This window comes from Marmota marmota, unplaced genomic scaffold, assembly GCF_001458135.2.
Source record: "Marmota marmota marmota unplaced genomic scaffold, marMar, whole genome shotgun sequence".
Lineage (NCBI taxonomy): Eukaryota > Metazoa > Chordata > Mammalia > Rodentia > Sciuridae > Marmota > Marmota marmota.
Genome location: NW_026000206.1, coordinates 12,674,102 through 12,691,913, shown reverse-complemented (window position 1 = coordinate 12,691,913; position 17,812 = coordinate 12,674,102). Strand labels below are relative to the sequence as shown.

The following is a 17,812-nucleotide window of genomic DNA, read 5'->3' as shown; positions in this document are numbered from 1 at the left end:
GCAAGGCCACAGACAGTAATCAGCAGGTAAGCTGCACAGGCTCAGAGGGCTCGGAAGATGCCAGCTCTCAGGAAGGGTTGCCAAGTGGCAGAATCCACGTGGTGTATACAGCCAACAGCTGCAGACAAATAACAGCCACACACAAGAGGAAAGGCTCCAAAGCCCACGGGACACAGTGCATCAGGACCGTGCGCTTCTGGGCAGTGAGACAGTAAACCACTCCCTGGCGTTTTAATTCCCAGCCCTCCGTGTGAAGCAGCACAACCCTGGGCATGTCCTGGTGCTGGAGGCTAGCTGCCCAGCAGCTCCACCTGGCTTCAACACTCCTGCCCATTGACACGGGCCCAAGGCCTTGTCTGTGAGAGGACCCTGCCCCAGCCCCTGGCCCTGGGAAGGTGAGAGGCGAACCACGTCCCCGTGTGTCCCGGGACATAGTGACTCCTAGCCACAGTGCGGGCTGTTTCTGCCAGTCAGTTGGGCCTCCATGCTCTCTAGGGGGCTGGGTAACTTTCCTGCATGCTTGGGGGAGGGTCTTTTTTCCTGGAAAGGAGGTGCCAAAGAATTGACCAGTCATCTGCTACTGGACTCCACAGGTTCCCTCCACACACATCTAGGATAGCCAGGTCAACCCACATGCATCAGAACCTCCCAGGACAGAATCCTGGAGAATGGCAAAGGCAGGCTGTGGTCACCATCAACAGAGCATGAGTTGGTAACTAAATTTCATTCCTGTTTTGCTCACTCTGAGAAACAAATGCTCTGTTGAGAAAGCCAGTACCTCGGGGAAGTAGTCCTGCGGAAACTTCTCCTTCTCCAGCATGGGGGTGCTCTCCAGGGTGTCCGAGTAGATCTCCTTGCCAGTGACCTTTCTATACTTCTTAGCTGGAAAAGACCAGAAGAATGACATGAATGACCCCATCGCTGGGCCCCATCCAAGCAGCATGTGCCACTCAGGCTGTGCCCTGCTGCGTAGCCCTGGCATTCAGGCAGGTCCCCAGCGGGGAGGAGACAGGCCCACCCTTGGCAGCTGCTCTGGACACCCTGTGGCTCGTAAATTCCTGCTCCACGACCTGGACCCTGACACTCCACTTCATTATCCCCTAGGAGCTCCCAGCGGGTAGATTTACAGGGGCTAATTGGCACCCTCTTTTAAAGCCATGAATATATTGAAGAGGGCTGTGGAATGACCATTCACGTAGACCGTCACATGAATTTATTTAATAACATCGATTTCCTCCACACACACGGCCCCATCACTCATATTCCAGGGAAGAGTTTCCATGTCAGATGGAGGGAGGGATGCACCTGCCTGACCAGCTGCTGCCCAGAGCCCCTCGAGTCCCAAGGACATGGCTCCCTGATGCCTCCCTAGGCTGGCAGGGCCTGTGGATGGGGCTGGCCGGGATTCTGTCTCACATCCCCACGTCCTCAGCGGTATGTGACTCCATTTCTCAAATGGCTCCAAAGGCAGGGGCTTGGGGCAGATGGTTGCCAGTCTCTGAAAGACAGCTGGGAGCCCGAGCAGGACGTGGTCCAGAGGCTGCCGTGAGTCAAGGCAGGGCCTGACAGGGCCCAGCCCAGATGGCACCCCAAAGTCCCCTGGGCCAAGAGCAAGCACTCTCAGGGCGACACTCCTGCGGTGTCACATAGATTCTTGGATTCCAGCTTTGGCACATGTGGCAAGCTGTACTGGCAGCTTATGTGCAGAATGGCAGCTAAGACCTGCGGCTTCCGGAGCGCTAACCACACCATGGCAGTTTGGGGCAGCACAGGAGCAGAGTGAGGGATGTGGTGCCAAGAGCCAGGGCTGAGCCCACACTGGGCCGACTCACAGAGAGCCAGGCCTGGGGAGACAAGCTGGAGCCTGGCCTGCCTGGGTCTGTGACCCAAGCAGCTCAGATGGGGAGAGGCTGGGCCAGGGCACTGAGCAGCACACACAAGCACTCTCTGACATGGGATTCTGCACCCATGACCGGGGACTGCCCACATAACCAAAGCTGCACTTCTTAACGATCCACCAGCTAAACCATGACAGCCTCTGAGGTCTCAGCACCCTGCTCACGATGGACATGCAGGATAGGTACCACGCTAGCATGAAGCTACAGAAGGCGGTGCAGGCTGTGGGGTCCATGGTGTTTCAGGTGGCTGCAGGAAGCCACTGTGCTTGAGAGGAGAAGCAAAGGACTGTCTTGCTTTCCTCTGAGGATGGGGAAGAGACTGGGGCAGGAGTAAAGGGAGGGCCTTCCTTGTTTAAAAAACTGGTTTTTGGAAAACTGTTAGGTTTACACAAAAAGGAGCAACATAGTTCTCACGTGTACCCCCCAACCCCTCTACTGGTATGCAGGTGGCAACTGAGGAACCAGGATGGACAGAGTATTACAAATGAAGTCCCCTGTCCATTTGGGGCTTCGCTCTTCTTGCTGCACATTCTAAGGGCTCTGACAGATGCATAAGAATGTCCTGTGTCCACCAGTATAGGTCGTGCAAAGCAGTGTCTCTATCCTAAACGCCCCCTGGGCCACAGGCTCACTGCTCTACCCCACGCAGCCACTGGTCTTTCAGTGTCCACTTGGGTTTCCTTTTCCAGACTGAGACCCTACACCAGTCAGCAATTCAGACTCTTCTTCCACCACCTTCCCGTGTCCTCCAGGGGCTGAGCAGCACTCCAGGCTGCTCACCACCTGCCTGAAGACTGCAGAGGACATCTGGAAGCCAGTGGCATGGGCCTTCTGATGGCCCTTCCTCAAAGCTGTTGGAGATTCTGAGGATGTTCCTCTCCACATAACTTTTATGAGCAGTCCACTTACAGGAAGTAACTCATGCTTTACCTGTAGATCAAGTGGAGAAGAACTGAAATCTTGAGAACTTTATCTTCCTATCGTTCTGAGTCCATTTAGGTGCTGCAACAACATACCACAGCCTGGAGGGTGTGAATGATTTGTTTCTCACAGTTCTAGAGGCTAGAAGTCCAGAATGAAGGCGTTGGTGGACTCTGAGTCTGGCAAGTGTCCTCCCATGCTAGAAGGGCAAGCTGGGTCTGGGCCTCTTTCAAAGGCTGTGCCCTCGTGGCCAGGGCCCTCCCAAAGGCCTGTCTCCCGATGTCTTCACTTTGGAACTCAATATATGAATGGGGGGTGGTGCGCACACAAGCACTCAGATCACGTGAATAGGGCATAATTCCATTTTCCCAGACCTTTGATTTCTTTCATTAGAGGTTTATAGTTTTCCGCACAGAGATCTTGGTTTAAACCATATTTTGTTTTGTTTTACTAAGTACTATTTTAGTGTGTGCTCATGTAAACAGTTTGTTCTTTTAATTCCAAATTCCGCCTGTTATTTGCACATATGTAGGAAAGCAGTAAGTTGTGTTAACTGTATCCTGCAACACTGCTATAATTGCTTCTAAGTACCAACCTTCTCAGGCGCTGTTGACTTTTTAGGATTCTCTAAATAGAAAATCATGCCATATGAGAACAAAGACAACTCTATCCTCTACCCCACCCCCAAATATTCCTTCATTTCTTTTTCTTTCTTTTTTGCCTTTTTCGTCTTATTTCAAGAGCTAAGATTTCCAGTAGGATGCCATAGTGGTTGAGAGGGAACATCCTTGCCTTGTTCCTGATCTCTTCCTCAAATTTTCTGTTTACTAATGTCTCATTAATTTTGATGCTAGCTGTAGTTTACTTATTTTTGCAGACATTTCCTCTCTCTTTTTAACCAAGTTTTTAATCTATTTCTAGTTTGCTCAAAGTTTTCATCATGAATGGATGCTATATTCTATCATATGCTTGTCCATATCTACTGAGTAATCACATGATCTTCTTCCTCAACCTGCTGATATGATGGGTCACATTAGTTGATTTTCAAATGCCAAGCCAGTCTGAAATATCTGGAATGAATCCCAGTCACAGTGTAAAATCCTTCTAATACATTCCTGGGTTCAATTCCCTAAAATCTTGTTGAGAACACTTGCATTGTGTGAGCACGAGAGACACAGTCTGCAGTGCTCCTTCAGGATGGCCCTCTGGTTTCGGTAACAGGTGGTAATGCATGCTGGCCCCACAGAACTAAGGAGGCACCCACTGCTCTATCTCCTGAGAGCAACTGTGGAGAGCTAGTGGAATCTTCCTTCAGTGCTTGACAGGTTAACTAGGAAACCCATCTGGGCCTGGTGTCTTCTTTTTGATTAATTTCCATTAATGGCTACAGGTTTATTCAGGTTACCTAGCCCTTCTTGTATGAGGATGAAGAATTGGTCTATTACCTTGTTAAATTAAAGGCATAGACTTTTTCATAACAGTCCTTTATTGTGTTCTTAAGGGATCAGTAGTGTTGGTCTCTCTTTGATTTCTGATATTAATAACTTGTGTCTTTTCTTTCTTTTTCTTTTTGGTTAGTATGGCTAGAAGTTTATCCATTTAATTGATTTTTTTTCCAAAGAACTAATTTTGTTTTTTTGATTTCTCTATTTTTAATTCTGTTGATTTCTGCTCTGATTTCTATTATTTCTTTTCTTCTGCTTACTTTGGCTTTAATTTTTCTTCCTCAGCTTTCCTAAGGTTGAAGGGTAGATCACTGATTTCAGATATTTCTTCTAAGATATGCATTTGATGCTATAAATCTCCCTCGCAGCATAGTTATTGCTAATAGTCCATGAATTCTAATAGGCTGCATTTTTCATTTAGTTAAAATATTTTTAAAATTTCTCTTGATACTTCTCATTTCACCCATGTGTTAATCAGAAATGTGTACTCAATCTCCAGATATTTTGGGATTTTCTAGCAATCCCCATGTTTCTGATAACTCATTTAATTCTATTGTGATCTGGGAGCAGACTTCATATGATTTCTCTTCTTTCAAATTTGTAAAGGTGCTCTCTGTGGCCCAGAACATGGGCTATCTTAGTAAATGTTCCATGTCAGCTAAAGAAGAATGTATGTTCTGCTGTTGTTGGATGAATTGCTCCATAAGTGACAATTAGCTCAAGTCACTTGGTGGTACTGTTGAATTCAACTATGTCCTTAGTGATTTTCTGCCTGCTGGATCTGTCCATTTGTGATAGAGGGTGCCGAGGTTGCCAACTATAATTGTGAGTCCCTCCATTTCTCCTTGCAGATCAGCCTTTGCCGCACATATTTTGATGCTCTGTTGTCATGTACATACACATTGAGGATTGCTTCATCTTGGAGAACTGACATCTTTGTCACTATGTAATGTGACAATTGCTGATAATTTTCCTTGCTCTGAAGTTTAATTTGTCTGAAAGTAATATAGCTATTCAAGTTTTGGTTTGGATATGTGTCCCTCCAAAGGCTCATGTGTGAAACAATGCAAGAATGTTCCCAGGTAAGATAATTAGATTACAAGAGTTATAATCTAATTAGTGGATCGATTCACTGATAGGGATTAACTGAGTGGTAACTGTAAGCAGGAGGGGAGTGGCTGGAGGAGGTGGAGATGTGTCTTTGGTCTTGGTGGGTAGAGCTTTCTCTGCTTCCTGTCAGCTATGTCCTAAGCTGCTTCCTTCCCCCATGCTCTACTCTCATGATGTTCTCCCTTGGGCCGAGAGGTTTGGAGTCAGCTGTCTACGGACTGAGACCTCCGAAACTGTAAATCTAAATAGATATCTTCCTCTTCTAAATTGTTCTTGTCAGGTCTTTTGGACACAGAGATGAAAAACAAAAAAAAAAAAATCTGACTAAAACAGAAATTGGTACTGAGAAGTGGGTTATTGCTGTGACTAACCTGACCACATGGTTCAGAAACTTTTGGAGCTTTTTGGAATTTGGAGGAAGAATTTTTAAAACTTTTGAGACGTAAGCTAGAAAAGCTTTCCAATGTTCTAAGTGTAGCTCAATGGACAATTCTGGTGGGAGTTCAGAAGACCAGAATGCTGACAGGACTGTGGACAATAAAGACCGGGCTCATGAGGTTTCAGAATAAGAAGATTCTATAGGAAATTGGACTAGAGATCATTCAAGTAATGTGCTGGCAACAAAACTGTCTACAGTTTGTCCATGTCCTGAGACTTTCTGTGAGGCTGTCATTAAAGGTGATGGACTAATTAACTGGGCAGAGGAAATTTCAAAGCAACAGAGAATTCAGGTAGCCTGAATGGATATTGCTGACATCTTCTACCCGGGTTTACTGTGATATCAGGAGTACAGAGCAAAGCAGAAAGATTTGAGAAACTTGCAGTTTGGCAAGTGAAACTGGGGCTAAGGATGGTGTGGTTGCTAAACTGATTACACCACTAAAGAAATGCTAAGTACTTTACCCAGAAACAATAGATACAATGGCTTGAGAGCATCTCAGGCTCATAATGGTGCCCTGCTTGTGGCATGGGGTAGGGGAGTAAGGGGGTTTGCAGGAAGTTGTTTTATTATGAGGCACTCAGAGGCTGCTGCAGCCACCCATGGTCCAGGAAGCTTGGCTACTGCTGGAGATGGTGGCAGACCTTGGTGTCAACTACTTGATGCTGATTCTACAGCATTGAAGGATGCTGGAGTTAGTTAGGGGGTCATGAGGGCTTCTACTAGATTTCAAAGGAAAACCTAAGAGGCCAGGCAAAATGTAGCAGGGTTGGAGTCCCTGCAGGCTACCCCTGAGAGGGTGATGCATGAAGATATAGGAAGGAAGCTGAAATGGCAGTGAGAACCCTGAGATTAAGAGATGCCAGTAATATAGGACATCTGCTAAGGAAGCTGCAGCTTCCAGCAGAAACAAGCCAAGAGAGAGGCTATCCAGGCTGTAACCAGAGAGGCCAGAGGGGAAGAGGTGTAAAAAAGCATCGTGGAGAGAATATCAGTATTCTGTGTAGCCCAGATGCTGGATGTGCAACTATAGTTTTTGTTTGCCCAGCTAGATTTTGGTCTTGCTTTCGTCCCATCTCTTCTTTTTATGCCTCTATTTTCCCCTACTGGAATAGAAATATTTATTTTGTGCTATTATATGCTGAATATATGAAACTTGTTTTTTAATCTTTACAGGAGAAAGAGTTTTCCTGGAGTGTCAGATATTCTGGACTTAGCACTTTTGGGCAATGCTAAAACTGTTAAGACTGTTGGAACTCTTGAAAATGGACTAAGTGTATTTTGCATTGTGAGATGGGCATGAGCTTTTGGAGGTCATAGGCTGAATTGTTAAGGTTTGGACATGTGGTATCCCCCACAAGTTCATGTGTGAGACAATGAAAGAAATTTCAGAGATAAAATTATTAGATTATGAAAGCTGTAGCCTAATAAGTGGGTTAACTCATTGATAGGGATTAACTGAGTGGTAACTGCAGGCAGGGTGTGGCTGCAGGAAGTGGGTCACTGGGTTGCACCTTTGGGGTTTATATTTTGTCCCTGGTGAGTGGAGCTCCCTCTGTGTCCTGTTTTCCATGTCTTGAGGTGCTTTTCTCCCCCATGCCCTTGGGCCATGATATTCTCCCTCACCTTGGACCCAGAGCTATAGAGTCCATCATCTACAGACTGAACCTCTGAAACTGTGAGCCAAAATGAACTTTTCCTCTCCACATTATTCTTGCCAGGTCTTTTGGTCACAGCAATGAAAAAGCTGACTAACACAACATGGTGTATCTTTCCCTATTTCTTTGCTTTTAATCTTTGTCTTTATATCTTACGTGGGTTTCTAATATACCACACACAACTGGGTGCTTTTATCCTCTGACAATCTCCTTTAGACCACTCACATTTAAAGTGAGTAACATCTACCATATTTGTAACTTTTTTCTTCATGCCTCTATACTTGGTTTCATTTTGTCTCCTACTCCTTCTGTCTTCTGTGGTTTTTATTGAGCATTTTATATGGTTCCATTCTTTTAAATAAAAGTTCACTTTCTTTCTTTTTTTTTTTTTTTTTGTACCAGGGGCACTTTACCACTGAGTCACATCCCCAGCTTTTTTAAAAAAATTATTTTGAGAGAGGGTCTTGTTAAGTTGCGTAGGACCTTAACCCTAACTTACTAAAGTTGGCTTTTAACTTGCAATCCTCAGCCTCTTGAGTTGCAGGGATCACAGCCATAAACCACTGTGTCTAGCTTAAATTCACTTTCAAAAACCACTGATCTCCTTCATAAGCAGTACACATTTCTTATAACAGATATTCCCAGCAGATTGGACCGAGTGACACAGTCCTCTTGAGGGCAGACCTTGTGCAGAAGAAGAGAGACTCCTGGTCTTGACCATGAGAATGTGGAGGGCAGGGCTCCTGGTGGTAGAACCCACAATGTGTGGTCCCGGGAGTTTTCTCCCCACCCTAGTCCACGCTCAGCCTTAGTTCCCACAGCACAGACTCCAGGGGCCGCTCCTGCTCCTCAGAAGCCATGACCCTGTGCCTGTGTGTGTGTGTGTCCTGGGCACGGGATGTCCCTGTTCTCTCAGCCCCTGGTGGATCTGGGAAGGGCTGTCTATATGAAGTGTGTTTAGCTTCCTCTGAGAATAGGAGCCGGGCCTTTCAAACTGCTCACATGTTGGTCAGAACTGGAGTCCAGACAACCTCGTTTCTTTATCTTTGGGTACTCCTTAAATTTCAACTAGGTCCTTATTTTTTTAATTCAGGCTATTACTTTTAAAAGTTTATTCAAACTTTTTACAAATTCTAAATTGTTCTACCGTAACTCAAAGTCAGAAGAACAAGAGATATGAGGAGCAGGGGGCAGCCATACTCACCCCAGCCTGTGACCCCATAAGACACATGCCAGGTGACACTGACAGGTCGGTCACAACAGCTGCTGGGCTGCCACTGTGAGCATCTGCACCATCCTGGAATCACACAAGCACCTGAGTTCGTGTCCGCTGTCTTACCTCATTTATGCCCTTCCAACAAAGTGGAAGCCCCTCAGGAAGGCTTTGCTCAAGTTACACACCAGTCTAATGCTACAGTTCTGAACAAACTGTAAGTTAGTCTGACTGATTTCATTTAGTAGTAAAATACGTATACAGAGATTCCTTTGGGGGAAAAAAACAAAGAAGAAAAGAAAGTTGCACAGGTTTGAGATCCCTTTAGGCTTGACATACAACCTTCTCAGGAGCTACCCCCATCTGCCCTCAGCTTCACCCAGGACACACTATGTCTGAACATCTGCCATTGAGGACATGGTGCCTACAGGGCCACAGGCAAAGGCCCAAGAGCTCCCTTTCCAACACACGCCTCATGGGAGCACCAGGTGCTGGTATTTAAAAGTATCTGAAAAGCCACAGACAGCAAGCAGTGACAAAGCTTCCCGTTGTTGACAGTGAAGGACTGCAGCTCAAGCAATGCAGAGGAATGCTCCCCAAACAAGCACAGGGCCCTGCCTGGTGGGGAGAAGCAGAAATCACCACCTAAATCCATGGACAGAATGAGCTGCTGTCACGGCTAGCACAACCTTAATGACATCTCAGGGTGATGTGCCTGACTCCAGACCTGCATGGAGCTCAGGACGGTTTATGTGCAACAGGAACAGAGAAATCGCATGGACGGTGACATGGATATCCCATATCTGGTGGGCCCACACTGAAATCTCCCTTCTGCCTCAGGAAGGACAAGGGTGGCAGGCATCTCATCAGGAGCATCTCAGAGTGCAGGTACAGATGCTGGTCTTGAAACGAGGGCAGCATTCTCCATGGCCACAACCACATTCTCCTGCCCACTTCTGCTTCTGATGGACACGATCCTCTTATTCTGCTTCATTTTCTCACATTCAACAGGAACACCATTTCCTTCTCCTTGGGACTCCTGTGGGAAAGCCAGGTCCCCAGCCAGGGCCTCAGCCAGAGCAGAAGATGTGGCTGGGGAAGCAGCCCAGGACCAGACAAGCCGGACAGCCAGGAGCTTACATGGTACACCAAACCCAGACCACACAGGCCCTCTCACAAGGACACAGGCAGAGGGGACCCAGAGCAGGCAACAGAAGTCAGAATGGACTCTTACCTTTAAAGTCAAACTGGTAGATGTTTTTTAAGGATTCATGAAGAAAATAAAAGCTTCCTAGTGCCTATAAGAGGAAAAAGAAAGACCAGATCAGAGGCTGTGCTGGGAGCATTCCCAGCCTCAGTGAGGCTCTGAGCAATGAGTGAAGGCATTCCTAAGAGCTGGGGTTTACCTCAGGGGCAGAGTACTTGCCTGGCATGTGCAGGGTCCTCAGCTTGATCCAGAACCCCAGGGGTGGGGAGCAGTGGCACCTAAGCCACAGCAGGTTAACTACCTCTGACTTAATTGTGGCCACTGCCACACAGGCTTGCCCTGAGGGCCTGCCAGTACCCAACCCACCTCCAGGCTTGGGTGCACAACTAAACTGGGAGATGGGGGCCAGGGCTGGACTGGGCTGGGCGTCTCCAAGGGCTGACCCTTAGCTCCAACCCTGGCTGGCTCAGCTGTCCCTACGTGGCGTGGGCTCTGCACACCCACCCACTGGGCACTGGCCTCTATCTGTCTAGCCCCTGCCTCCCTCTCACCTCTTCATTCCTCAGGACTGGCCTGCAACTGCATGCCCAACAACCATCAGACATGCCCCATCTGTGGACTGAATAAGCAATCACGGATGCCTGCTGCATGCCACACGGCATTCTGCGTTCTGGGCAGGGAGACCCACAGGGCAAGGCTGGCCATGAAACAGCACACTGTGCTAAGTTACCTGCTACTGATCTGAAATTCAACTTTAGCTTGCTGTTTTTACATATACATGTATATATACAGTGTATGCATGTTCATACATGTATATTTACGCACATGCTTGTATGTATGTACATAAACATATTTTTCTTTTGCTAAATTCATCAATCCTGACAAGAACCCTGGGGAACCTCTACCACTGGCTGCAGTGGTGGTTACAAAACTGCACACATTCGTCGGAACTCACTGGCTTGTCCTTTACAATTAAATTTTGCTTTTATAAACTCAACAAACAAGGCTTACTTTTGTGGACCCCTCAACCCTACACAAAAGACATAAGAAGTCCACAGAGGGCTGAGCTAATAAGATGGGGCACAAGGATGCTGGTCAGGGGAACCTGACCATGGCCAGACCACACAGGGCCTTGCATGTGGGAGAAGAGTTGGTTCTATCTCAACTTTGTTTGAGTCCACTCCTCAGATTAGGGAATGTGCAGGCCAAGGATGCAGTATGTCCTCACACACGTGCACATACCTGGGGCTTTGCTTCTGGCTGAACAATGAAAGGCCCCATGGTACTTCACTCCCACTCACAGTGTGGGACTCCGACAAGAGCTCTCTCCTCCATGACCACGACAGTACCACTCACTGCAGAAATCGACAGTGGCATCCACATGCCACCTGACATCAAAGCCCAATCAGTTTCCCCCTTGCCCCAAGTGTCTTCCACAGCCCTCCACACACTGAGCCCTGCAGCTCTGTGGACATGGGCTGCCTTACACAGCTGGCTTGGGTGCGACGGTGGACAAAGACTGTGACATGGGAGGCTACTGAAGCCACCCAGCGCTGGGGGGCAGCCAGGTGGGAAGTAAAGCGGCCAGGTTGGGGCATGTTGTGAACTTTTTAAGGGAGGATTGTGGGGCGTGGATGGGATGTGGTGACACTGGCCTGGTCCCTGCCAGTGTCTCACATCCCTTTGGCCCCTGGATGGCTCTGCAGCCCACTGGTATGGTCTCCACTGCACAAGGAGCCAAGGAGGCTGTGCTTGGCAGGCCCAGCTAAGAGCAGCACAGCAGGCCAGGAGCACAGGCTCCCCAGGTGACTGTGCACCCAGAGATGTAAAGCCCAGCGCTCCCTGTACCTGGCCTCCCTGAAACACCAGAGCCAGCCTCAGTGCTACCTCCTTGACAACTTTTATTAAAAAGGCAATCTAGCAACATACAGAAGATCTTTTCAAATCCCATAGTCCTCGGCCACAAAATCCCGCCCTGGACCCATGGCATCTCCTCAGAGGCAACTCACAAGCAGCACACAGAGCAAGCCTCCTTCAAAAGCCTGCATTCGTGGTCCCAGCACTTCCAAAGCAGGTGCATGTTCAAGGAGACAGACAGTTACCTTTCCACAATCCACTGATCTGGTTCCACATAAACAAATATTTAACAATGTAGACAAAGGTGAAATGTACCACCATGTAAAATGTAGATGGAAAATAAACTTGTTTTAACAATTATGAACAAAAAGTATTAGAATCAGTCAACTCTTGCCTCGAAAAATGCCACGTCATTCTCCGTCCAGGGCCAGGTCTGCACTGCACTTGCCAGACTGTGCCCCTGCAGAGCCGGGGGGGCAGGTGAGCATGGTGAGGCCCTGGTGAGGCCCCTGATCGAAATACAGATAGGTCCTCGCTGACCTCTGCTTTTTAGGACAAGACTGACAGTCCGTGAGTAGAAACTCCAATCTGCAAAGCTAAAACTCAGATTCTTCTGGAACACCATTTGGTTTTAAAATTTCTTTTCTAGCTGTCAGACACCTGAAATTCATGATCACTAATGCAGGAGACCCCAATCTAGTCCTCACAAGCAGGGCACCCTGGTCTCTGATGTGGTGCGAGCCACACCTCCGGGAGGCTGTGCCCTGCTTCTGTTGCTCTGTGTATGTGTGTGGACTGCCACCTGCTGTCCTGGGTCCAAGATGACCAAACCCAGTGTTAGACCCCTGGCTCTCTGCACACCGCCTATGTCCTCTGCCTCTCCCCAAATCTCCTCTTGATCATGCTCCCCAGGTCCCACCCTCCCACCCACTCAGCCGCACGCCATGGAGCCTGGCGTCCAGTCTCTTATGAGTCCTGTGGACACCATCCACTCTTTCCATCTCTACCCACACCCCACAGCCCATCTTCCTGCCCAGTCCCCTGCTCATCACATCACCTCTGTCTCTGGAAGAACCCAGAGCTTCCACTGGCCCGTGTCTGCCTCTGTCTCCATTCATATAGTAGCAGCCAGGCTCCTGTGCACTGTGGTCAGAGACCAGCAGATCCACTAAGGCACTTGCCTCTGGGCTCAGAAAGATGGACTGAGTTAAGGTCAGAGGACACCTCACCAGAGAACAACGTGAAACTCTTGGACACAACATCTAGCTCCTGCTATGGAACAGAACATACTCTGAGGTGCACAACAGGGCTCTTCTCCGGCCCCCAAGGCCCTGGACGCGAGGGGCTGCTTGGACTGCCATGCAGTGTTTGTTGAGACCTAGGAAAGGGGACCAGCCACAGCTGAGCCGCAGTGCACATCCTGCTCCAGCTGGGGAGGGCTGGGGCAGGATGTGAGCTCCTATGTACACACACGTGTACACACACTGTCCGAGGAAGGCAGGAGTGTCCCAGCCCCACATCCTAGCCACCAACCAACTGCAAGCCACTTGGGCCCACAGATTTTCAAAATCTTCTGTCCAGGAGCCAGAGTGAAGGAAGCCCTGAGAGGTGCCTCTGGTGACCTGTGGGTGGGCCTACACTGTTCCAGAGCACCTCCTCTAGCAGCTGGTCCAACACAGTGCACAGGATCTCTGCCTCACAGACAAGCCAGAGGTCAGGAGGTTGTGCGTGGGGCCCTACACTAGACCCCAGGCCTGGCCCGTGAAGTGACTTTGACCCTGAGTGTTTCCACATCCGTGGCTCTAGGGCCTGCCTCATGGCATGCTGCCGACAGGTCCTGAGCTGGCGGACCGGGTGCAGCATGTTCTCCAGCCAGCAGGCACCTGGTGAGCATCCTCACAGGGAAGGAGTCACCTTCACTGCAGGCCCTGAGAGCAGCCAGCTTTTAGTGGCTTTCTTTAGCAAAGTCGAGTTGAGGCCACCTCTTGGTATGAGAGAGTGACCATGCTCCTCCAGGACCCAGGGAAGAAAATGCCAAGACCATGCCCAAGGTGAACAGAGTGTCCACTCTCCAGAGCTGTTTTTGAGATGGAGGAACTGAAGAGGTGAGAGGAAGGCCACACAGTCAGTCACACACCTCTCACCACGTGACTAAAGCTGATGTCACTCCATAAAGTTCACCATAGATAAATGGAAAAACATTGCCAGTTTAGATACAGAAACTAATTCACAGTCAGTGAGTGACTGAAGTTCAACCCAACTTCCCTGTGTCCACCCACTCTTTCCATATGACCAGGGGCCCAGGGACTGGGTGTCTGTGTGACAGTGATTTGGGCCTGCCAGAAGGAAGCTGCCAGCGCCCAGGGCCCTGACCATGGCCCATGTAGACAGACTCCTGTCATGGCCTGTTTGGCGAGGAAAAACTGAATTACTTCTTACACACTGATAAACCTGATGGTCAGGAGGGCTTAATTTTCCACTAGTGAGAAGCCATACAGCTGCTGCTGGTTCCGCCACAACTGCAGGTGCAGGGCAGGGGCCCTGTTGCCCCTGGAGGCAGTGACAGGAGCCAGAGCTCCCCACAGTGCTGAGGAGCAGGCTGGTGGCTGTCCACGCAGGGCCAGACTCCCTGCTCAGCTGGCACATGGCAGGCACTGCCCCTCACATTGAGCAGCCACTTCCTTGGGGCGAAGCAGGCTTCTCAGGGCACTCGGCAGCAACGTGGGGCTCCTGGCTGAGATGCAGCGTCTGCAAGGCCACCCAGACATGTCTCTGACCTCAGTCAGGGCACAGTGATGTGGCAAGGCTCATACATGGCACTCTTTAGCTCTGGAAGCCGAGTTTGATAGCAGGAGACCCACTTGGCAAACAGAGCCAGAACTGCTGCGGCAGACCCCTGCTCACGCCTGGGCAGAACAGGACTTAGGAACAAACGCTGCGCAGCAGGAGGCAGTGAGGAATGTGGGCCCAAGCTCTGGCTGCAGGCTGTGGGGCAAGGGTGGATGTAAAGCTGCACATGAGCTGCACCCCCATCACTGCTGACCAGCAGCACATCAGTCAGTAACCTGCAACAATGTATCCCACCCTGAGGTCAGCAAGAAAGCACTGTGCTAACCTGGGGCCTTCTACAGGAGGCTTGCTCTTCCAGGAAACAGCAAACTCATACGCTCAAATCGAAACACTCAGCAGTGAGGAGTGAACAGGAGGACCTCTTCCTCTCAGATACTAAAACCACCCAAAATCTGTGTGACCCCGAGGTAGCAAGAGGGCCATGGACCAACAGCCAGGTCCCTGTGAACTATCAGCTGACTACCAACAGCACCGCAGAGATGACCACAGTGAGCTCCCAGGACGCCAGGCCAGGGCAGGGGTGGTAGAGGAACTACAGCAGAGGGCCAGGGACCCTCCCATGGGCCAAATGCTTCATAATTTTTGCTACTGGAGAAGTAACAAAATTATGCCTCATTCTTTATTTTGCATTTTCATTATACTAACATAATTGAAAATTTATTTTTTTCTTTTGTAGTTCTGGGGAGGAACTCAGGGCCTCGTACATGATAGGCATGTGCTCTACCATTTTAGAAGGTACCATTTTACCCTCCTTTTGTCTAGGATTTTTTTATTGTGGTAAAATACACATAAATGATTACCCGCTTAGCCATTTCTCTGTGCACAATCCAATGGTGTTAAACACCCCTGCAATGCTGCACAGCCACCAGCACACCCCTCTGCAGAGCTCCTCTCAGCTTCCCAACTCTAAACTCTACATGTGACACAGGTGCTCAGGGCCTCCCCTCTTCCCAGGCGCTGTCAGCCACCTTTCTACCTCCTGCTTCTAGGCACAGGCCTGCTCCAGGTACAAGCACGCAGCATCTGTCTTTCTGCGACTGCCTCTGACCCTCAGCATCACATCCTCCAGGTTTATCCATGCCACAGCAGGAGACAGGATTTCCTTCCTTCTCCAGGCTGAGTGACATCCCACTGTAGGCGTGTGCCTTCTGCATGTGCATGCATGCACATATGGACCCTTGTTCCTCCTGCGTTTCTGCTGTGGTGACCCACGCTGCTGTAAAAGGGTACAGATAGATGTCTCTGAGCCCCTGATTTCAGTTACTGTGGATACATACACAAAGGTGGAATTGCTGGATCACATGGTGATTCCTTCCATAAATTTAAGGAGTGGCCATACTCTTCTCCACAGTGGCTGCCTCATTTTACATTCCCAATAATGGTTAAGGGCCCCTTCCAATTTCTCCTAATCATTATCAATATTTCCTATTTTCTGCTTTTTTTTAAATAGGAGCCATCACAACAGGTATAATTAGTTTTTAAATTTATTTTTAATTGACAAAATCACAGCTCACTGAAGTTGATTTTCATATCTGCAGTAATTAGTGATGCTGAGCATTTTTTCATGTGTTTATGTGCCTATTTCCTTTGGGGAAATGTCTATTCAAGTCTCCTGTCTGTTTTTAATCAGGTTCTTTCCTTTTATTGTTGAGTTCTGGGAGTTCTCTATATAGCCTGGATATTGACTTTTTATCAGACATCTGACTTCAGTCCCATTCTATGGACTTTTTTTTTTTTTTTGGTGGGGGGGGGTGCTGGAGTTTGAACCCAGGGCCTTGTGCATGCAAGGCAAGCACTCTGCCAACTGAGCTATGTCCCCAGCCCTAGACTACTTTTTTATTCAACTTATGCTTCTGATGCACAATTTTTAAGAATTTTGATGAAGCCATTTGCCTGTTTTTTGTTGTTGTTGTTACTGTTCTTTAGTGTTATACCTAAAAACTCATTGTCAAATCCAATGCTGTGAAAGTCCTATTCTCTTCTGGCAATTTTGTGATGTTGGGTGCAGCCCTGAGGTCTCTCATCCCTCCCAACTTTATGGTGTGTTGTACAAGAACCCAACACCCTCCTTTGCACTTGGGCATCCAGTTTCTTTAGCACCATGTTGGAAGAGACTGTCCTGTCCTTGGTCAACCCATCTGACACCCCCCCCCCCAACACACACACACTACAAATACCCCCCCACCCACACTCTGGCTGTTCTGTTCTAGGTGCAGATGCACAGCATCTCAACTCCTCTTTTCCTCAACTAAAATGTTTCTTAACATTTAAATATAACCTTGGATTGTCTATTATCTGACAATGGCTATTACAGAATGTACCTTTCAAAAACAATGATCTGAATTTTTTGTAATCTGAATTACAAAAACTCCTCGCAGCCTTTGCCTCACGAGTATTCTTATGGTACCTTTCACTGATGGAAGCTTTTGCTCCTGAAGTCAATCAATCAATACACTTCTTGTGGTTTTTGCCTCTGTCTCATCTGAAGACTTCCTTCCTCCAACTCCACTGGCTACGTCCTGTGTTCACTCTGAAAAGTGCAGGGCCATGTCCTTCCATGCCATCATTTGTGGTGAAGGGGACGGCACTGGGCCAGAGTTCCCCGCTGTCCAGGTTGCCTCCTTCACCCACGGGCCTGTGCCATTGGCCCTGGCTCTCGGCCCTGCTGCTCTGCTCCAACCGTGCTCTCCGCTGCTTTGCTGGGTAGTAGTGGTGACTGGTAGGTGGTCCCTCACTGGCTTTTCTCTACGGCTCTCATCTGCAGGTGGAAGCCAAGGTTTGGCGGCTGGTGTGAGCACCATGAACAGCCTTACAGACTGGCTGGAGCTGGTGCCTGTGTCCCTGGGTCCTTGCTGTTATAATATCCTCCGTCTTCATCCACACTGAAATCTTTTAAAATGGCTTCTAATAAATGTTAACAATTTTCTCCAAAAAGGTCTTCTAACCTTTCATTAGATTTAATCTTAGGTATCTTTTAGTTTCCATGGCTATTACAGAATGTACCTTTCAAAAACAAGCATTTTCAGCTGTTGCTGCTACTGGACAGGAACGCTACTGACTGCGTGCTGACCTCCTCTTCAGTGACCATGAAGCTGCCCTCTAGTTCTAGTCACCACAGGTCCTCTGATCCTGTGAGGACTGTCTGCCTCAGTCGCCCCTCTTTATCATCCTTAGCCTTCCTCTCCCCTTGGCTCTTTTGCCCCGAGGCACTGCA

The 17,812-nt window shown here is 48.6% G+C and overlaps 1 protein-coding gene across 4 annotated transcripts in view; it reads right to left on the bottom strand.

Annotated features, from left to right (window-relative positions):
• The window catches only part of Inpp5a (inositol polyphosphate-5-phosphatase A), a 113,850-nt gene that overhangs the window by 62,731 nt on the left and 33,307 nt on the right, over nt 1–17,812 (bottom strand). For all 4 annotated transcript variants that reach the window (XM_048791415.1, XM_048791414.1, XM_048791417.1 and 1 more), the window contains exons 4-5: nt 9,919–9,982; nt 779–882 (exon numbers count right to left, since the gene is read on the bottom strand). In XM_048791415.1, coding sequence (XP_048647372.1) covers nt 779–882; nt 9,919–9,982 — 168 coding nt within the window. The remainder of the gene's footprint in view (nt 1–778; nt 883–9,918; nt 9,983–17,812) is intronic.